This window comes from Ranitomeya variabilis, chromosome 1, assembly GCF_051348905.1.
Source record: "Ranitomeya variabilis isolate aRanVar5 chromosome 1, aRanVar5.hap1, whole genome shotgun sequence".
Classification (NCBI taxonomy): Eukaryota; Metazoa; Chordata; class Amphibia; order Anura; family Dendrobatidae; genus Ranitomeya; species Ranitomeya variabilis.
In genome coordinates this window covers 1,053,994,192-1,054,017,131 of record NC_135232.1, presented here as the reverse complement: position 1 = coordinate 1,054,017,131, position 22,940 = coordinate 1,053,994,192, and the positions used below count along the sequence as shown (strand labels likewise).

The 22,940-nt window shown below is 44.4% G+C and overlaps 1 protein-coding gene across 2 annotated transcripts in view; it reads right to left on the bottom strand.

The window, feature by feature from the left end:
- Positions 1-22,940, bottom strand: part of CORIN (corin, serine peptidase) — a 450,167-nt gene that overhangs the window by 105,124 nt on the left and 322,103 nt on the right. For both annotated transcript variants that reach the window (XM_077279814.1, XM_077279815.1), the window contains exon 6: positions 10,442-10,555. In XM_077279814.1, coding sequence (XP_077135929.1) covers positions 10,442-10,555 — 114 coding nt within the window. The remainder of the gene's footprint in view (positions 1-10,441; positions 10,556-22,940) is intronic.

The following is a 22,940-nucleotide window of genomic DNA, read 5'->3' as shown; positions in this document are numbered from 1 at the left end:
AATTATGTCATGGCTTTTTTCCTGTTGTCCACTCTGCAAATGAAAAATTTGGAGCTAAAGCAACATTTTATTGGAAAACAATATTTTTTTTCAGCTTCACAGCTCAACATTGTAAAATTCTGTGAAGCACCTATAGGTTCAAAATGATCACTACTCTCTTAGAAGAATTCACGAAAGATATATATCTTGGTACCATGTTAGCCAGTAGATAGGAAAAATATTTAGAATTGAGAGTCCTCAGTGCTTGATACCTTTTAATGGCTAACTGAAAAGATGGTAACAAATTGCAAGCTTTCGAGACTACACAAGTCTTTGCCTGATGAAGAGACCTGAGTAGTCACGAAAGCTTGCAATTTGTTATCATCTTTTCAGTTAGCCATTAAAAGGTATCAACCACTGAGGACTCTCAATTCTAAATATTTTAGATGAATTCAGTGAGGGGTGCAGTACCAAAAAGTGATACATTTGTGGTGTATCTCTGCTTTATTTGCACCTCAGGGGCTCTGTAAATGCGAGATGGCATGCTCAATCTATTACAGCGCTTCCAAGCTCTGCCTTGCACCCAAACAGTAGTTTTCAACCACTTCTAGGGTATTGCCTTGTCTGTTAGAAATGTGTAATAAATTTATTTTATTTCTGTTTATGAAAAAAATAGACATAGAGCAACAGTTAAGCGAAAAAAACCATAATTTTCTGTTTGCACAGCCCACATGTTATAAAATTTTGTGGAGCCCCTAGGTGTATTCTCTAAATTGCAGTCTCTTGTGTGTGATTTCTGACAGTTTGGCACCTAAAGAACTCTGAAAATGCGATGACGTTCACAAACTATTCTATCCAAATTTGCACTCCAAAAGACAAATGGTGCTCTTTCCCTACCAGCCCTGACATGTGCCCAAACAGTAATTTCTGACCTCATATACAATATTGCCGTGTTCAGGAGCAAACGTATAATGAATTTTGGGGTACAAAAGCAACATTTTAGTAGAAAATATGTATTTTTTTCATTCCACCTTGTGTTAATTCCTGTAAGGCACCAGAAGGGTCATCAAACTCCCTGAATGTGGTTATAAATTCTTTAATGGATGCAGTTTTTAGATTGGGGAATTGTTTGGGGGGGTTCTGACATGTAAGACTCTTAAAGCCACTTCCAAAGTAAAGTGGTCTCTGAAAAAGAAGTTTTGTAAATATAATTGAAAAATTAAAAAGTGATGCAAAATTTTTAAGACTTCTAACATCGTAACTAAAAAAAGGACATTTCAAAGAAATGATTCTAACGTAATGTAGACTTACATTTTTTGTGCTAATTTGTATGTGCAGCGCCCCAGAGTCCTGGTCGTTGCAGTACTGTGGCTCCGCCACTATGGGGAGCTATGGTACGTCTGATTGCGCTAAAGGAGTTTCTCTGACCAGGTAACACCTCACTACACTTCACACTCCGGCCACCAGGGGGGGTGGTCCTATCTAGTAGGCCACTCCTCACACTCTGGTAAAACTGGGGGTTGGACAGGAAGACAGGGAGAAGTAGCTGGGAAGAGCTAGTGAGAGGACCTGTCAGGGATGGGATCCTGGCAGACTCCTCAGAGCAGAACTAACCAGTGCACAACGGGAATACAGTAAAGAGGAATTAGGACCAGAAGGAGTCGTGCTGTTAGACCGAGGCAACATCCTTCTGAGGCGCAAACAGTCGGTGGCCGGAACGCCGAGCAAGTAAGAGACTTTAGGTACTACTGCAAACCACGGCAGGACAGCCAATTATAGGTTGGCTGTCTCACACAAATCACCTAAGCAGACAACGGAGGCAGCTGTGGGAGAGGGGCGACTCTAGGGTCCCGGAAGAACTCCAGGCCTACCCCGTCATACGGGTGCGTCCTACCATATCATCTGGGGGACGGAGAGAACGAACATCAGAGACAGACAGAAGCAGTTGTGAGGACTACCCCGGGAGCTCAGCAGGGAAGGACTACAACACACAGCGCTAGAAGGTAGACACTGATTCCCACCTGTAAAGAGAACTCCGGATGTGCCTTTGGACCGGCCGGTCTCAGACAGCCCTGTTGACAGCGCTCTGGACTGAGGACTCTAAAACCTTCAGTAAAGAGGTAAAGAGACTGCAACCTGGTGTCCTCATTATTTACCACTACAGCACCACCACCACCATCATCCATCATATCTATCACTGTACGCCCCTCAGCAGGGTCACGGACCGGGCCTAGCCACCGTGACAACCCCAGAGCAGAGACTCAGAGGCCCGGTACCGGGTACCCCTCGGCCCTGCGGCAGTGGAGGCGCTACAACTTGGCGTCACGAACAGGATCTACTTAAGCCTGAAGAATCAGGTCATGTGTGCCTTGGAACTGTGATTTATTGTGCTTGGACTGTGTATTGCCATTTACCGCCAAAATTCGCCATTGCCGCGCACGGAGGTAGGAGCCTTAGCTTCGTGGGCGGAACCAGCCAAAAGAAGCGCGGAACGGAAAGCGCAGTAAGGCACCAATCCCGGAAGAGGAACTCCGACCTCCAGCAGGTTAGTGGGAGGAAGGGACAGCCATGTCCGAGTCGGGAGGAGAGGAGGTGGCGGCCGCAGCCGCGGACGCAGGGGCAGCTCCGGTCCCCGCAGCGAGTGAAGTCGCGGCCCTAATACCACCACCGGTTGCCGCAGAACCCGCTGTTCCCCGCAGCCAGTCAGACACTGCCGCTAACACAAAAGCCATAATGCCCTTCTCCATGCCGTACCTGCCCGGAGCGGCCTGGCTCCCACGATACTCTGGGGAGTCGCATACATTCACTGACTTTAAAGAAGGGCTCTGCAGCCTGCTCGAGTTCTATCCCCTGACAGAGCCTCAGAAGGTTCATATGATAACCGGCCAACTCTTTGGGGCGGCTCTGAGAGAATTGAAGTCTTGGCCCGCCGAGGATAAGGGAACTGCACAGCAGATTTTTGCAAAGCTTAAAGCCACCTTCGATACTCGCATTGCTACAGAAATTAAACTGACTTTCTATGGATGCAAACAAAGGCCGCAGGATAGCTTACGGGACTATGCCCTTAATCTCCAAGAGGCGATGCGGGCCATTAAGCAGAGTGACCCCGGCAGCATGCAAGATGAGGATAAACTTCTGAAGGAGCGGTTCATTGAGGGGCTCCTGTGCAGTCACCAGCGGGGCCAATTGCACTTCCTGGCCATGCAAAATCCAGACTTGACTTTTGCGCAATTCAAAGATAAGGCTATCCAGGCATTGCAGGAGCGACAGCCCAGCCGCGCAATACCACCCAGGCTCCCCGCTCTCACATACCACCAGGAGGTGGCATCGGATACCCCAGTTGCCGCGGAGGCCGACGCCCAGAGCTTCGAGGACGACTCCCCTGCAGGACTTCGCCTCCAGATGCAAGAGCTAACCAACAGCGTTGCTGCCCTAGCCCGGAAGGTGCAGTCCCTACAGGAGGCCCCCAAAGAAAAGATCCAGCTAGGCTCCGGACCAGAAGATGTACCCTGGACGCGACAGAAGAGGACCCCACCGACCAGAGGCCGGGACAGCGATCGCTTCCATCAGGACGGACGACCCATCTGCCGCCGATGTCACCAGGTGGGCCACCTTGCAAGGTACTGTCCTTTAAACGAGCAACCCCTGGGGCAAAGGGCCAACCCCCAGGAGTAGGACGGTCAGGCCCGCAGCATTGGAGAACCAAGTATATTGGAGGATGACCAGTTCTCCCCGTAGTGATTGATGGAATCCCCTTGAACGCTTTGCTGGACACCGGTTCTCAGGTGACGACTATACCTCACGTGCTCTACAAACGGTATTGGGAGGACGCTGATATTACTCGTGGCCCTGACGATGATTTCACCATAATAGCCAGTAATGGTCAGCCGTTGCCACAAGTGGGGTATAAGGAGGTCACCATCAAGGTGGGGCGGGTGGAATTGAAAGCCCAAGGGATTGTGATTGTTGATATTGATCGTCGAGAATGTAATCCCATGATGACTCTTGGTACTAATGTTATAGAAAATTGTCTTGCAGAAGTTATTGTTTTGTTGCAACAGGTGGCAGAAACCGCTGGCCACAGCGAGCAACGTGCCCTGCAGAAGGAAATCAGAGCTCTGATGCAGAGACAGCAGGTAGAGCTGACTGGTGGTGAGATTGGTCGTGTCACTGTGAGTGATTCAAACCCCATCGCGATACCCCCCAGGAGTGAGATGTTAATATGGTGTCGGGCAGCCATAGGCCTCAGGGGTAAGGACTACCAGGCCTTGGTAGAACCCGTATATTCAGACAATAGGCCTACTGTTCTGACAGCCCGGGGGGTGGTCGACGTCCGCCAGGGGAGAGTGCCCGTACGTGTCCTCAATTGTGGGGAGGAAGAGGTTCACCTCACCAAGTATACCACGCTCGCCAAACTGTTCACTGTCAATAATAGTGTGATACAGACACCTGAACCCTTGGTCCCGTCAAACGTGGCGGAGAACAAAGGTTCTGCAGAGCACTCGAAAGACTGGTGTCGGGAATTGCATGTGGGCACTGACTCTACCCCATCCCATCAAAAACAGGGGGCCTACAGGGTGGTACACGAGTACGAGCAGGTATTCAGCAAACACCCCTTAGATTTTGGGCAGGTGAAAGGGATCCAACATCACATCCCCACGGGAGATCACGACCCATAAAAGAGAGATATTGCCCTGTACCCCCAGCTCATTACCAGTGTGCCAAGGACATGTTGCGGGAAATGAAGGAGGCTGGGGTGGTAAGAGACAGCTGTAGCCCCTGGGCAGCTCCGTTAGTCCTTGTTAAAAAGAAAGATGGTACAATGAGGATGTGTGTTGATTACAGGCAGTTGAATCGCATTACACATAAGGACGCATACCAACTGCCCAGGATAGAGGAGTCTCTGGCTGCCCTAAAATCTGCTAACTACTTCTCTACCTTAGATCTCACCAGTGGGTACTGGCAGGTTCCTGTAGCGGAGGCGGACAAAGAGAAGACGGCCTTCACGACACCAATGGGTCTCTGCGAGTTCAACTACATGCCCTTCGGATTGTGCAATGCTCCCGGGACGTTCCAGAGGATGATGGAGTGCTGCCTAGGACACATGAACTTTGAAACTGTGCTGCTGTATTTGGATGATGTCATTGTCTTCTCTAAGACCTACGAAGACCATCTGAAGCACCTGGCCGAGGTGTTTAAAGCCCTATCCAACTTCGGCTTAAAGGTGAAACCGTCCAAGTGTCATCTGCTGAAACCTAAAGTGCAGTACCTGGGCCATGTGGTGAGCGCTGAAGGAGTGGCCCCAGACCCCGACAAGGTCACAGTGATCAAGGACTGGCCAAAGCCCAGTGACCTCCACGAAGTCCGGCAGTTCCTCAGGCTGGTAGGCTATTACCGAAGGTTCATTAAGGACTTCACCAAGAAGGCCGCACCCTTGCAAAACCTGTTGGTGGGCCAACCAAAGAAGACCAAGGGGAGGAACACCCCCTTTGATTGGAACAAGGAGCTGGAGGAATCCTTCACCTGTTTGAAGTCGGCACTGACGGGAGAAGAGGTACTGGCTTACCCCGAATACGACCAACCGTTTGTGCTGTACACAGATGCCAGCAATGTGGGATTAGGAGCCGTGCTGTCTCAGGTCCAGAAAGGCAAAGAAAGGGTGATCGCCTACGCTAGCAGGAAACTCCGTCCCACAGAAAGGAATCCTGACAACTACAGTTCCTTTAAGCTGGAATTCCTTGCCATTGTCTGGGCAGTGACAGAGAGGTTCAAACACTACCTGGCCTCCGCGAAATTCACCATCTTCACGGACAACAATCCGCTAACGCATCTGGATACTGCCAAACTCGGGGCCTTGGAACAGCGATGGATGGCCCGGCTGTCCAACTACGATTTCACCATCAAGTACCGGGCAGGACACGAGAATGCCAATGCCGATGCCTTGTCCCGAATGCCCAATTTGCCAGAAGCGGGAGAAGACCCAGAGGCACTTGAAGAGGTGGAGCTGCCTGCATTCCATCGCCCCAAAGCCACTCAGAACTCTCATCATGTGAAGAACAGGCACAAGAACCAACCGGATGCCACGCTGAATCCCCTGCCCCATCACGGGTGGGCGGAAACCCAGGATGGTGAACCCGCGGTCCGTCGGGTGAAAGAGCTCTTGACGCAGGCAGGGTTGCACCCTGGCCCAGATGACCCACAAGAGACCCAACAGCTGTGGAAGGGGAGAAGCAAACTGTTTATCCATGATGGCAAGTTGTGCAGGAGGAGCATCGACCCACGTACTCATGAATTGGTGTGGCAGATAGTGGTGCCAAGGCGAGATGCGCCCATGGTTCTGGGAGCCTACCATGATGGAGCCGGACACTTCGGATGGAGGAAGCTAGAAAGGCTACTCCGAGGGAGGTTCTATTGGATTGGCATGAAGAGAACCATTGAGAAGTGGTGTCGGGAGTGTGGTCCATGTAGTCTGCGCAGGAAGGACCGTGACAGTCAACGGGCTCCCCTGCGGCCTATCATCACCAAACGGCCGCTCGAACTGGTCGCGCTGGATCATGTGAAGCTGACACCTAGCCGGTCGGGCTATATCTACGCCCTTACCATCGTGGACCACTACTCCAGGTTTTTGGTGGTTGTACCTGTCAAGGATCTAACGGCCAGGACTGCTGCCAGGGCCTTCCAGCAGCACTTTTGTAGGCCTCATGGCTACCCAGAGAAGGTACTGACTGATCAGGGACCTGCATTCGAAGCGGAAGTGTTCCAAGAATTCTGTCAACTGTACGGGTGTAAGAAGATCAGAACCACACCGTACCATCCTCAAACCAACGGGATGTGTGAGAAGATGAACCAAGTGGTAATCGATTTATTGAAGACCTTGCCTGTGGAGGAACGGAACCTGTGGCCAATAAAGTTGCCTGACTTGGTGGATATGTACAATCACATCCCAGTAAGTTCCACCAACTGTACTCCAGCGTACCTGATGCGAGGAAGATCTAGTCGGTTACCCGTTGATCTGGACATGGGGGTCTTAGTACCCGAAGATACCTCGCCGGATGCCGATTGGGATGCAGAAAGGCAGCGAAGGTACCGCGAGGTACAGGAGTGTGTAGAAAGAAGTCTCGCCCAGGCTAGGCAAAAACAAGAAAGGGACTACAACCAACACGCTCCTGCGATTCCCCTGTCCCCTGGTGAACAAGTACTTAAACAAAAGAGGAGATTACACAAGCTCGATGACCAATGGGAAGCGGAACCGTATACCATCCTGCCATCCGACTTCGATAACACGAAGGTCTGTCTCATCAGCAAGGACAGAGGGGAGACTTCGACAGCGGTATCCAGGGATCACCTTAAGGTCTGCCCCGATAAGTTGAGGGAGAGGGACATGACCCCAGAAATCTCCCCGCCAGTGGAAAAGGAGATGATCCATACCGTCCTTGGTGACTTTCCCCAGTCCTGGACTCAGATAAATCAGGCCATCGTGGTACCTGTTCTAACGTTTCAACAGCCGGACCCACCAGAAGCGATGGTGGTACCAGATCATCCGGCCCCGCAACCTCAACAAGCCCTACCTGAATATGCCATGCCAACCGTTGAACCGGCAAATCCTCCCTCTGCTATCAGTGAATCTGCTGTACCCACTGTTGATAGCAGCAGCTCTGAGAGCCCCAACCTGCCAGTGCTACCCAGACTCACTAGAAGTGTAGCTAGAAGACAGTGCACTACACCAGCGTTAGCAAGCATAGCGGGCCCTGTTAGGCCAATAGCAACCCCTGCGCTGCTAAGGTCCACACGCAGCACTCAGAACCAAACTCCCCTCCGCTACAAAACTTGGAGGTATTAGCGAGGGCTGCTATTTAGTTGAAAATGTTTGTGTGCATATCTTTTGTTACAGGTTTTAAAATGGGCAATAGAGCAATGGACGGTGAATTGCTCAAAAACTTTCAAAAGGGGGACCCCTTTGTTTACCCGGGGCCTCCACTGTTTCAACCACTGAACTGAGAGTCATAAACTGTGCATGACCTAACTTTCGCAACGTTCAAGAGTTCTCACCTCCCATAAAGGGAAGCACTGTTATGTTTAATTGTTATGCTATTTCAAAAATTTTGTGTGTTTCCTGTTAACATGTATTGTTGTTCTTGTTTTCCCAGTCCGGGAGTACTGGATTTAACCGGGGGGGAGTGCAGCGCCCCAGAGTCCTGGTCGTTCCAGTACTGTGGCTCCGCCACTATGGGGAGCTATGGTACGTCTGATTGCGCTAAAGGAGTTTCTCTGACCAGGTAACACCTCACTACACTTCACACTCCGGCCACCAGGGGGGGTGGTCCTATCTAGTAGGCCACTCCTCACACTCTGGTAAAACTGGGGGTTGGACAGGAAGACGGAGAGAAGTAGCTGGGAAGAGCTAGTGAGAGGACCTGTCAGGGATGGGATCCTGGCAGACTCCTCAGAGCAGAACTAACCAGTGCACAACGGGAATACAGTAAGGAGGAATTAGGACCAGAAGGAGTCATGCTGTTAGACCGAGGCAACATCCTTCTGAGGCGCAAACAGTCGGTGGCCGGAACGCCGAGCAAGTAAGAGACTTTAGGTACTACTGCAAACCACGGCAGGACAGCCAATTATAGGTTGGCTGTCTCACACAAATCACCTAAGCAGACAACGGAGGCAGCTGTGGGAGAGGGGCGACTCTAGGGTCCCGGAAGAACTCCAGGCCTACCCCGTCATACGGGTGCGTCCTACCATATCATCTGGGGGACGGAGAGAACGAACATCAGAGACAGACAGAAGCAGTTGTGAGGACTACCCCGGGAGCTCAGCAGGGAAGGACTACAACACACAGCGCTAGAAGGTAGACACTGATTCCCACCTGTAAAGAGAACTCCGGATGTGCCTTTGGACCGGCCGGTCTCAGACAGCCCTGTTGACAGCGCTCTGGACTGAGGACTCTAAAACCTTCAGTAAAGAGGTAAAGAGACTGCAACCTGGTGTCCTCATTATTTACCACTACAGCACCACCACCACCATCATCCATCATATCTATCACTGTACGCCCCTCAGCAGGGTCACGGACCGGGCCTAGCCACCGTGACAACCCCAGAGCAGAATATAATATATGAGAGACTCAGAGGCCCGGTACCGGGTACCCCTCGGCCCTGCGGCAGTGGGGGCGCTACATATGGCCTTTACCAAGGGGGCAGTTCTCACAGGTGTCTCAGAAGGTGTATATTTAGGTTTCTCTGCATTGTTACCTTGTAAGCACCGCCCCATTAGTTAAGACCATAAAAATACCCATATCTATGAAACCATAGCACCATTTAAAAAAAATAAAAAAATTGAAATATTCAAAGGAGCAGCAGGAGTAAAATAAGTGCAAGAACTTACCATGTTTAATCTGGTGACAGGTACTCTTTAATCATTTCAAGACCAGGCAATTTACCCCATTCTTAACAGGCACATTTTTGTCTTTTTCACACATGTGGTTTAAAGGGAATCTATTATCAGGTTTTTGCTAGCTAATCTGAGAGCAGCATAATGTACACTGTAGAGACCCTGATTCCAGCAATGTGTCACTTACATGGTTGCTTTCTGTAGTTTTGATAAAATCACTGTTTTATCAGCAGGAGATTATCACTAGATGACTAGTAAACCCGCTGCCATGTAGTCCTCAATATTCATAAGCTCTTTGTATTTCCGCCCCAACCACTGATTGGCAGCTTTCTGCCTACACACAGTGTACACAGAAAGCAGCCAATCCGGGGTTATACGGAGCTTAGCACTCAGAGAACTGATACATCTATAGCAGATAAAAGTGATTGAATCAAAATTGCAGCAAAAACCCCAATATATGATATACGGCTGAAATCGGGGTCTCTGCCTGTACATTATGCTGAGCTCAGAAGATGGTGACAGATTTCCTTTAAAGAGTGACAAAGTGTTCGGATATGCAAATAATTTTTTCATCTTTTTCATGATACATGGAACTTCATTTTCATGTCATTGTCATACTATTATTTTTTTACTTTTTTGAACACTGACTGCTCCGATCTATATAGTCTAAGGGTGGTCCTGAAATAGCTAACCCATACTTGCCACTTTAGCTGATTGGCATCCCATTTTATAGGTCACGCCACCTCTACACCCATATTACACCAATTCTTCAACATCTTTGCATGCCTCCGCTCCTACCGCCTTAAGTATCCAGGTCACAAGAAACCTACCACAATCCCTTACTAATCCCAGGAGGATTCATCAGTGGCACAAGAGGTTTTCTAACTCTGTCATTATTCTTGAAGGTCTTCTCTCTTTTGGGAGCCTATTTTTCATTCCGGAACAGTTGGCAATGATGGTTTTAGATCTTGTTTGCCAATCCAGAAATCTCATCTAATAATTTCTAGATGCTATCACTGTAAACCCTTTTTGAAGTTATTCTGTGTATTTACCAGTATGAGCAAGAATGACTTACTGCAATGTACCTCGTCGCTCCAGTCATCACAGTCATTGTATCCATTGCACGTCAGTTTCTTGGCTATGCAGACTCCATTGCTGCACATAAAACTGTCATGTTCCCCGCACAATACTAGCAAGGTAAAAAAAAAGAACAATTAAGGGAAACAGAAATGATAGTGTTGTGTACTGTAGTAGCTACTGGTAAAGTCACCGCTTAAAGGGATGCTCAGAATTTGGTAAATATTATTATTTATTATTATAGCGCCATTTATTCCATGGCGCTTTACATGTGAGGAGGGGTATACATAATAAAAACAAGTATAATAATCTTAAACAATACAAGTCACGACTGGTACAGGAGGAGAGAGGACCCTGCCCGCGAGGGCTCACAATCTACAAGGGATGGGTGAGAATACAGTAGGTGAGGATAGAGCTGGTCATGCAGCGGTTTGGTCAATCGGTGGTTACTGCACATTGTAGGCTTGTCGGAAGAGGTGGGTCGTCAGGTTCTTTTTGGCTGCTGTCTTCCAGAAACCGTGCCGCACTTGTCTATGGGTTTTGTCTGGTGTTGTATCTCAGCTCCGTGGATATGGATGTGGCGGGTGGCAATAACACACAAAAACTGACAATTGTGGTGCTGATTTTGGAAGAATACAGTGATGTTTTTCCAATCCTGGTTAATCCCTTTAAGACATTTAGGCATATTTATCAAGGAAGGGTAACGTTCACATGCCAGTATTTGGTCAGTATTACTCATCAGTATTTGTAAGCCAAAACCAGGAGTGGGTGATAAATACAGAAGTGGTGACGTGTTTCTATTATACTTTTTCTTGTGATTGTTCCATTCCTGGTTTTGGCTTACACATACTGATGTAAAATACTGAACAAATACTGAACATGTGCACATGGCCTAAATGAGACAATTCTGCCATAATTTGTGGAAAAAAACTGTCTTTCATGACTTATTTATTATGTGTTTTAGACACGTTTTCCAATTTGTGCATCTAGGGTGTATTGCCTTGCTGAAAATGGGTGTAATATTAGGAAATGGAAGTGGCATAACAAATAACACCATTTGCCAGAAATACACCACAATTGTGGTGCACATTTCCGGCATAAAATACTCCACTTAATACATGCTGTAAAATTTGACTAGGCATTTGTAAAATTAGTAACACAGAAAAAAAAACTCTAAATACAAAAAAGATGAGGTCCAGAGTGTCTTTTGGAAGATTAATTACTTTATTATACACAAAACATAATATTAATATCATTCGTCAGAGTATCGCTAACCAAGCAGGGGGAATTCAGTCACAATGTAAAGCTAAATAAGTTATGCACAATATATAGAATATTCATTATCTGCAAATTATTATCAATAAATCCAAATATTATAATATAAGCTCTCTCACAAGGATCATAATTAATCAATGTTATAGTACAACTGATCAAAAATACCAAGTACAATATTGCACAAATTATTTCATAAAAATTACCAATATATAGAAGCCTACAAATCAGACAGATATTAATAAAATTCTAAATCAGTATAAAAAACTGAAATTGATATATTGAAGCCTATTGCACGTATTGTCCCAATAAAAACATATAAAGTGCATGTGCACGGGAATCTCTGTGTAATAAGGCTACAAGCAGTCACTTAATATCATAATGAAGCAGATATGTTGAAAAGCTATTGCACATGTTGTCCCATAGAAAAAATAAGGTGCTAGTGCACGGGGACCTCGGTGCAATAATGCAGATATATAAAAAGATGCAGAACAACATAAATTAAACATAAGGTGCATGTGCCGTCATATAGCTTACATGTGGTGGAAAACGTGGACCCCAGCCTGCCGCCTCAACGCGCGTTTCACCGTTCTTCGTATGTTTTGTGTATAATAAACTAATTAATCTTCCAAAAGACTCTCTGGACCTCATCTCTTTTGTATTTAGTATTTAGAGTTTTTTTCTGTGTAAGGGCTCATACTCACATGCGAGAAACTCGGATGAGTCTCGCAAGTCAATACCTGGCACTCAGATCGGAACGTGCGGCCGCATAGGAATACATGGAGCCGCACGCTCCGCTCCTGAGTGCCGGATGAAGTTCCAGGTATTGACATGCGAGACTCATCCGAGTTTCTCGCATGCGAGTATGAGCCCTTAACTCTTGATATAGAGTTGGAGTTATTAATCTTCTTTTGATCTGTTGAGTGGGATTTTTTGTGTCTCTATTTGTAAAATTATAAAGTTCAAAAAAGAAGGCAGCACTCCATTTTCATTTGAGTTAACCGGTGAACAGGTTACCTGGAGGAAATTGCACCCGGAGATAAGTTAAAGATTTGTGCTGTTCCTTTTTTGTGAATATATTTGTAAAATTAGACATATTTATCTAAAAGTATGAACCGCTTTCATAAATTTGTTGAATACTTTCAGTTCGCATGGTCTAGGAATTAGAAAGTTTTGTTTCAAAAAGTTACAAGTTACAATATTGTAACGTTACAAGCTTTAAAAGTTACAGTATTGGGTGTAACTTCTAAGAAGATGTAAGTTTTAGTATTCAGAATTTCAGTGTACTTTTATTAGTCCTTGTAAATACAGTATATAAAGAAAGGAAATCCTGCATGTTTCTTATTAAATGCATCTACATGAAGAATTATAGGAATTAACCACTTTATAATGCTGGTGAAAGTCATTGTCCTTGATAGAAAAGAAAACAAAAAAATATTTGCTCTTCAAATCAACTTCAAGGGAACCCATGCAGAACTTTCCAAGGACTTTTGGAACCAAGGATTGCCAGAGGATATCAAGGTTATGTTGCTTTTGCATCATTACAAGGCAAATCCGGCAGCTTCAGATCTTTGCAGGAACATGTTATCTATAAAGTCTGCAAAAAATGATATCTTGGTTCTGATAATGGATGACGCCATTCATTCCATCTAACTTAGAGATAACTATGAGAACGGCAGACTATAATAGCGGAATCCACTGGGTTTCACCTTTCTTCATTGCTGCTTTTCTTGGTGAAAAAGATTTAAGGCTAGTATGTATAGACAATTTAAAGTATGGTAGTTATCATACCAACATTGTAACAACTCCTTAGACATTCCAAATGTAAATATTCACCAGACTGGCTGTGATACTAAGGAGTAAAGTAAAGCACCACTCCAGCAATTTTTTATTGCAGTACAGGAGTAGTGTTACTAATCTAAGTTCCCTTCTCGCAGTCTTATACCCACCAGCTGCCATCTCCAGGTTTTATCAGCGCCTCTCTGGTCGGTCTTCTTGGATCACTCCAGTGTTTGATGGGCAACCCGAAAGTCACATCTCAATGTAAGTCTATGAGAGCCAGAACCAGGCCAGAACGAGGCTCCCATAGACTTACACTGAGAGCTTGTGACCGCTACCTCTGACTTCCCGTCAGTCAGAAGTTGTGGTCACAAGATGGGACCATAGCGGAGCCAGGAAGAGCTGAACATGGTGGCTGGTAAGTATAATGCTGAGTGCAGGGAACTGACTTAGTTGCGCCACTTCACTGAACTGCACTGGAATAAGAAAAATCATTGGAGTGGTGCTTTAACTCTAATTATATTATTGGGTCCAATTGAAATGTTAAAGGTTATTACTTTTACTTAAATATATGTATTTTGAGCTAAAACTCATTTCTGCAAATGAGTTTCATTAGAAGAAAAAAAATTGCATCGGTTGTGTTACATAGCCTCTATGCAGCACTGTCTATTGCTGGCTGTAGAAGTAATATCTCTGACGTGGCGGGCGGAGGTGAACGCCACTCATCAGATCTACCTGATTAACTAACGGGCATGTGCCTCTAAATCAGTGTTTCTCAACTCCAGTCCTCATGACCCACCAACAGGTCATGTTTTCAGGATTTCCTTAGTACTGCATAGGCGATGGAATTAATGCTTTAGCAGGCGATCACCTGTGCAATACTAAGGAAATCCTGAAAACTTGACCTGTTAGTGGGTTTTGAGGACTGGAGTTGAGAAACTGCTCTAAATGAATAAGGAGTGTGTGACTCCAACACTCCCCTCATCAAGATCGAAAAGAAGATCTCTAGTTTTGATCAATCGGTTCCTGTGTGTTTCCTGCATTTCAAAATCAATGGCAAGCTCATAAGGAAAAGAATATCAGTCATGTTGAGTATTTTTGGCTATGCTTTTGTTGATTGGCACTTATGGTATAAGATCGCCATTTATCTTGGTTGTCTGTACAGAAATAACAGGCACATTAAAATATGTTCCTATACACAGGATGATAGAGCTTGAATTTTAAATAGAGGAGGGTACGACCTTTGGGACCTGCAAATAACACAATAATAATACCCTATGTCATGCTGCTGGATTCAGTCAGGTATTATGTGCCACCCCTTCCATTCACTTAATTGGGAAAGCCAAAAAAGACCAAGAACACTGCCATAAATTTCTGAAACAGAATGCGATTTTAACTAATTATGCAAGGGAGCTATCAGGTGATAGGATTTTTTTCCATAATATATAATCAGGAAAATATTTATTTAAAAAAAATCAGTTTTTTGTGTTAATTGTACTATTCTTAAAAATTGTTGGTGATCTTTTTATGTATATCATAATCAGTGTTTTAAAAAAAATAGAAATCTTTCACTGGCCACTGGGACTTTTTTAAACTCATACTTCCAATTTTTTACAGATGACTTTGCACAGGATCCACCATACATAATACTACCCCTGGCAAAAATTATGGAATCACCGGCCTTGGAGGATGTTCATTCAGTTTAATTTTGTAGGAAAAAAGCAGATCACAGACATGGCACAAAGCTACAGTCATTTCAAATGGCAACATTCTGGTTTTAAGAAACACTAAAAGAAATCAAGAACAAAAAATGTGGTAGTCAGTAATGGTTACTTTTTTAACCAAGCATAGGGGAAAAATTATTGAGTATTACAATTCTGAGGAAACAATTATGGAATCGCCCTGTAAATTTTCACCCCTAAAAATAACACCTGCATCAAATTAGATATGCTCATTAGTCAGCATCTAAAAAGGAGTGATCAGACCTTGGAGAGCTGTTGCACCAAGTGGACTGACATGAATCATGGCTCCAACACGAGAGATGTCAATTGAAACAAAGGAGAGGATTATCAAACTCTTTAAAGAGGGCAAATCATCACGCAATGTTGCAAAAGATGTTGGTTGTTCACAGTGAGCTGTGGCTAAAATCTGGACCAAATACAAACAACATGGGAAGGTTGTTAAAGGCAAACATACTGGTAGACCAAGGAAGACATCAAAGCGTCAAGACCGGAAACTTAAAGCAATATGTCTCCAAAACAGGAAATGCACAACAAAACAAACGAGGAACGAATGGGTGGAAACTGGAGTCAACGTCTGTCACTGAACTGTAAGAAACCGCCGAAAGGAAATGGGATTTACATGCAGAAAAGCTAAACGAAAGCCATCATTACCACCTAAACAGAAAAAACAAGGTTACAATGGGCTAAGGAAAAGCAATCGTGGACTGTGGATAACTGGATGAAAGTCATATTCAGTGATGAATCGCAAATCTGCATTGGGCAAGGTGATGATGCTGGAACTTTTGTTTGGTGCCATTCTAATGAGATTTATAAAGATGACTGCCTGAAGAGAACATGCAAATTTCCACAGTCATTGATGATATGGGGCTGCATGTCAGGTAAAGGCACTGGGGAGATGGCTGTCATTACATCTTCAATAAATGCACAAGTTTATGTTGATATTTTGGACACTTTTCTTATCTTATCAATTGAAAGGATGTTTCCTCAGAATTGAGTGATTTCATAATTTTCCCCCTATGCTTTGTTAAAAAAGGTAACCATTACTGACTACCACATTTTTTGTTCTTGATTTCTTTTAGTGTTTCTTAAAGCCGGAAAGTTGCCATTTGAAATGACTTTAGCTTTGTGCCATGTCTGTGCTCTGCTTTTTTTCTACTAAATTAAACAACTGAATGAACATCCTCCAAGGCCGGTGATTCCTTAATTTTCGCCAGGGGTTGTAGGTGATGTCACAGCTCATCATCTCCCCTTCCTTCACAATTGCCTTTGTACACGCTTATTAGATGCTTAAATACAGAAGATTGGGCCAGAGTCAGTTTAGTACTGCTAACATACATATAAATTTTCTGAATGAACGAATGAACAAGAAATGTGTGTATAAAAACAGTTCCAGTGTCCAGTTTAAGGTTTCTATTTTTAAAATTAAAAAATATATATTTCATATATAAACCTGATTTAAATAGAGGGTCATTTTCTGATGACACATTCCCTTTAAGGGGAACCTGTCTGTTCAGTTACATTACCTGTCAGTGAAGGTATTGTAGGATGGAGCAATGTAAAACATTATATAAGACTAGCTGAAGAGCTATGTATCTAATCCTATCCTGTGTGACAGTCTACTGAGCTGTGTATCTAATCCTATCCTGTGTGATACCATCTGCTGAGCAGTGTATGTAATCTTATCCTGTGTGATACCATCTGCTGAGCAGTGTATGTAATCTTATCCTGTGTGATACTGTCTGCTGAGCTGTGTATCTAATCCTATCCTGTGTGACAGTCTACTGAGCTGTGTATCTAATCCTATCCTGTGTGACAGTCTACTGAGCTGTGTATCTAATCCTATCCTGTGTGATACCGTCTGCTGAGCTATGTATCTAATCCTATCCTGTGTGACAGTCTACTGAGCTGTGTATCTAATCCTATCCTGGGTGATACCGTCTGCTGAGCTGTGTATCTAATCCTATCCTGTGTGACAGTCTACTGAGCTGTGTATCTAATCCTATCCTGGGTGATACCGTCTGCTGAGCTGTGTATCTAATCCTATCCTGGGTGACACTGCTGAGTGGGCGGGGCTATGTGGAGTGGGCGTGGCTTGATACATACACGCACATACACACATACATACACTCAGCTTTATAAATACAGATAACTTTCATGGCGCCATCCACTGCACTAAAATTTGACTTTTATTAAGAGGCAATTTAGGCTCAAAAGTACATCTGTGAGTCAGTGCCCCTGTGTGTCAGTGCACTTGCAGTCTACTTTTCTTCTTCGCTTTTCCCCACCAACACTGCCCCCACTTCTTGATTGATAGAGGAGAGCAAAGGTGACAACATTTAGTAGAGCCTCAGTCTCTACTGTTAATCAGGAAGTATGGGGGTACCAACAATGAGAAGAAAAGCGGAGCCATAGACTGCAAGTGCACTGTGAGCTCAGTTATATCATTGTTTTTTCTTGATCTACAAGATGATATGCAAACTTCAGCTCAATGACTCAGGGGAAGGTGCCATAAAAACTTTGATAAATGTTTTACACTGCCCTACCCTGAACTGCCTGTACAAGTCAATTGTAAAAGTGAAGGAAGATACTTAGGCACATTGCTTTATTGACCACATATGTCAAAAACAGGCCTATTTGACATACCCAAGTGTGAAAAAGCTCCTTACAGAGCACAATATTTTTTAATATAAAGATCACAATAAGAGGATATGCAAGTTGCTTCTTCATAGAGGAAGAGGACTTGAACTCCTGTGCCATTTATAGGAGATAGCAATCCTAAAAGTCAATTTTAACCCTTTAACACCTTCACCTCCCAAGCCTGCTTTCACCTTCATGACCAGGCCAAATTTTACAATTCTGACCACTGTCACTTCATGTTGTAATAACTCTGGAAAGCTTCAACGGATCCCACTGATTCTGAGATGGCTTTTTAGTGACATATTGTACATCATGAGAGCGTTAAAATTTGTTCGCTATGACTTTCGCTTATTTGTGGAAAGAAAAACTCAAAAATGTCAAAATTTTCAAACTTTTAAATTTGAAGCCCTTAAACCAGAGCATTATGTCACACAAAATAGTTAATAAATAACATTAACCAGATGGGTCACTAGTTGACCAGCGATTTCTCATTTTTCATATAAAATTTACAAAACCATTTTTTTAGGGACCACCTCACATTTGAAGTGACTTTGGAGCCTATATTACTGAAAATACTCAAAAGTGACAGCATACTAAAAACTTCAAAGTCCTCAAAATGACGTTCAAGAAGGTTATTAACCCTTTAGGTGCATCACTTGAATTAATGCAAAGTGGAAGGAAAAAAAAAATATTTTCCTTTTTTCACAAAAAGTTTACTTTAGCCCCAATTTTTTTTATTTTCACAAGCATAACAGGAGAAAATGGACACCAAAATTTGTTATGCAATTTCTCCTGAGTATGTCGATACTCCCAATAGATGTTGGTGAGCACCTAGAACCTTCAGGTGCTTCACAGAAGTTTATAATATAGATAAAAAGTAAAATTTTTCCCGCAAAAATGTTTTATAAGCTCAAATTTAGAATTTTCACAAGCGTGACAGGAGAAAATGCACCATACAATTTGTGGGGAAAAACTACTGTTTGGTCGCACAGCAGGTCTTGGAAAGGAAGGAGCGTCTTGAATTTTTGAACGCAAAAATTGCTTGAATCATTAGCGGATGCCATGTCGTGTTTGGAGAGACCCTGATGTGCCTAAACAGTGGAAACCCACAAAGGAACCCATTTTGGAAACTAGATCCCTCAAGGAATTTATCTAGACATGTGATGAGCACCTTGAACCCTGAGGTACTTCACAGAAGTTTATAATGTTGAACTGTGAATGAAAAAGCTATTTTTTCCCGTAAAAATGTTGTTTGGTTCCAAAGTTTTCCTTTTCACAAGGGTAAGGCTAGTTTCACATTTGCGGATGCTTTGTGGAGGGCTGTGTAGTTCCTCCGTTAAGCCTTGCCCACTGCCACGCCTCTTCCTTCAGCTCTGCCTACATTGGCATGCATCCTGCGTAACCTATCTTTAACATTGGGTACGCAGGCCTTGCGGATGTATGCGGATGTCTCTGCATGCGTCGTTTTGACGCTGCGTCGAACACAACATGTTGCATTTTGTTGCGGTTGGCAAGAGTTTAAGTCCTCTTTTTCTCAGAAGAGGCAATTCACATAGGTGGTGTCATTTTACTAACTATACCACTCAGTGAATTCATCTATTTGTGCAGTGATAATGTTGACACCATGGGTGTGTCACAGAACTTTATACCATTGGGCACTGAAGAAAAAAAATTACAATTTTTAGGGGAAATGGGTACAAATGGCACTAAAATTTGTCACACAATTTCTGCTGAACATGGAATTACCCCATTTGTGGCTGTACATTACTGCTTAGCCATACAGAGCCCCTAAGAGCTAAAAGAGCAGAATACCCCCTCAAGTGACCCCATTTTGGATATTATACCCCTTTAGGAATTTTATCTACAGAAGAAGTGATGATTTGACATCATGGGTGTTTTCCAGAAACAAGCAGCAGTGGATGTTGCCGAGTGAAAATTGCAAATCTGCTATTGTAGTGCCCGTACATTTTAATGCCATGTACGTTATGTCCAGCTTGTGCTTCTGGAGCAGAGTTGCTCTGGACTCCATCTGGCTTCTGTTCAGTTCTGTCCTTCTTTTCAGAGATGCACAAAACTGTGGCCAATCGCACTTTTAAGCACGCATAAAAACACGGATACCGCCAGATCATAGGCCAAAGTGATTCCATCTTCCTCATTATGGGGAATTTCCGCCGGGGGTTCCATTTGAATCACGTATTTCAGAGATTTACACGGAAACCCCGGTGTAAGCGCTTAGTGCAGCGGGCAGGATAAATATCAGACGAGCCTTGCTGAGATTTTTGGGAGGAAGAATGAACAAATCAACAACAGGTCAATAATTGGTTTTATTTATTTTTTATGCCATTCCTTGTGCATCATAAGTGATTATACAACTTTGTTCTTCACGTCGGTGTGATTACAGCGATACCAGATTTATATTATTTTTATTATGGACAAAACAGAATTCATCATCTTTCCCCCCATCTCACTATGCCCCTCCACAAGACCTATCCATCAATGTCAATGGATGCTCACTTTCCCCAGTCCCACACGCTCGGGGTGATCCTCGACTCTGCCCTCCCTTTCAAGCCACATATCCAAGCCCTTGCCTCCTCCTGCTGACTCAAACGCAAAAATATTTCCCGGATCTGTGTATTGACCATGAAACCACAAAAACACTAGTGCACGCCCTTATCATCTCCCGCCTCGACTACTACAACCTCCTACTCTCTGGTCTCCCCTCTAGCACCTCTCCAATCCATCCTATACTCTGCTACCTGATTAATCCACCTGTCTCCCCGTTATTCCCCAGCCTCACCTCTCTGCCAAGCCCTTCACTGGCTTCCTTTTGTCCAGAGGCTCCAGTTCAAAACCCTAACTATGACATACAAAGCCATCTACAACCTGTCTCCTCCATACATCTGTGACATGGTCTCCCGCTACTTACCCACACGCAACCTTCGATCCTCTCAAGATCTCCTTCTCTACTCCCCTCTTATCTCTTCTTCCCACAACAGCTACAAGACTTCTCCCACGCTTCCCCCATACTCTGGAACTCTCTACCCCAACACATCAGACTCTCACCTACCATGGAAATCTTCAAAAAGAACCTGAAGACCCACCTCTTCCGACAAGCATACAACTACAACCTTCAGTGATCCTTAGTCTGCTGAACCGCCGCACAACTAGCATTACCCTCTCCTAGTGTATCCTCACCCATTCCCTGTAGACTGTGAGCCCTTTGCGACAGGGTCCTCTCTCCCTCTGCACTTGTGTGTGACTTGTTTTACTCATGTTTATTGTACTTGTCTATAATTGCCCCTTCCACGTGTAAAGCACCATGGAATAAATGGAGCTATAAAAAATGAATTATAATAATAATAAATAATTATGTTTGGCTGCTGTCCCACACTAAAAAACACTTTTTTTTGCAAAAACTAATTTCTGCATCTCCGTATTTTGAGAGCTATAATTTTTCCACATTTCTGCGGACAGAGTCATGTGAGGGCTTGTTTTTTTGCAGAACGAGTTGAGTTTTCTGGTGCCATTTTCGGGCACTTGACATTTTTGATCGCTGTCTATTCAGATTTTTGGGAACCAGAATGAACAAACACCAACAATTCAGAAATTGTCTTTGGTTTTTTTATGCCGTTCGGCCTGTCGCAAAATTGTAAAGGCAGCTTTATTTTGGGGTCAGTACGATTACAGCGATGCCACATTTATATACCGTATATACTCGAGTATAAGCTGACCTGAGTATAAGCCGACCCCCCTAATTTTGCCACAAAAAATTGGGAAAAGTTAATGACTCAAGTATAAGCCTAGGGTGGAAAATGCAGCAGTTACTGGTAAATTTCAAAAATAAAAATAGATATCAATAAAAGTAAAATTAATTGAGACATCAGTAGTTTAAGTGTTTTTGAATATCCATATTGAATCAGGAGCCCCATATAATGCTCCATACAGTTCATGATGGGCCCCATAAGATGCTCCATACAAAATATGCCCCATATAATGCTCCATACAGTTTATGATGGGCTCCATAATATGGTCCATATTAAAATATGCCCCATATAATGCTGCACAAATGCTGATTATGGCCCCATAAGATGCTCCATAGACACATTTGCCCCGTATAATGCTTCACAAATGTGGATTATGGCCCCATAAGATGCTCCAGAGATATTTGCCCCATATAATGCTGCACATGGCCCCATACAGATATTTGCCCCATATAATGCTGCACATAGCCCCATAAGATGCTCCATACAGATAATTGCCCCATATAGTGCTGCACATGGTCCCATACAGATATTTGCCCCATACAATGCTGCACATAGCCCCATAAGATGCTCCATACAGATATTTGCCCAAAATAATGCTGCACATGGCCCCATACAGATATTTGCCCCATATAATGCTGCACATAGCCCCATAAGATGCTCCATACAGATAATTGCCCCATATAGTGCTGCACATGGCCCCATACAAATATTTGCCCCATATAATGCTGCACATAGCCCCATAAGATGCTCCATACAGATAATTGTCCCATATAGTGCTGCACATGGCCCCATAAGATGCTCCATACAGATATTTGCCCATATAATGCTGCACATGGCCCCATAAGATGCTCCATACAGATATTTGCCCCATATAATGCTGCACATGGCCCCATAGGATGCTCCATACAGGTATTTGCCCCATATGCTGTTGCTGTGATTAAAAAAATAAAAAATCACATACTCACCTCTCAGGCCCCCGGCACTTGCTATATTCACCTGCTTCCAGTTCCACCGCCGACAGCCGCTGTGTCTTCTCCGTCCTGTGCACTGACACTCAGGCAGAGGGCGGCGCGCACACTAATCGCGTCATCGGGCCCTCTGACCTGACCGTCACTGCAGAGGATGCAGAAGAGGCAGTGGCGCCGATGGTGGAACGGGGAGCAGGTGAATATCGTGCACTGCGTTATACTCACCTGCTCCTGGTGCGGTCCCTGCACGTCTGTTCCCCGGCACCGGCAGCTTCTTCCTGTAGTGAGCGGTCACATGGTACCGCTCATTACAGTAATGAATATGCGGCTCCACC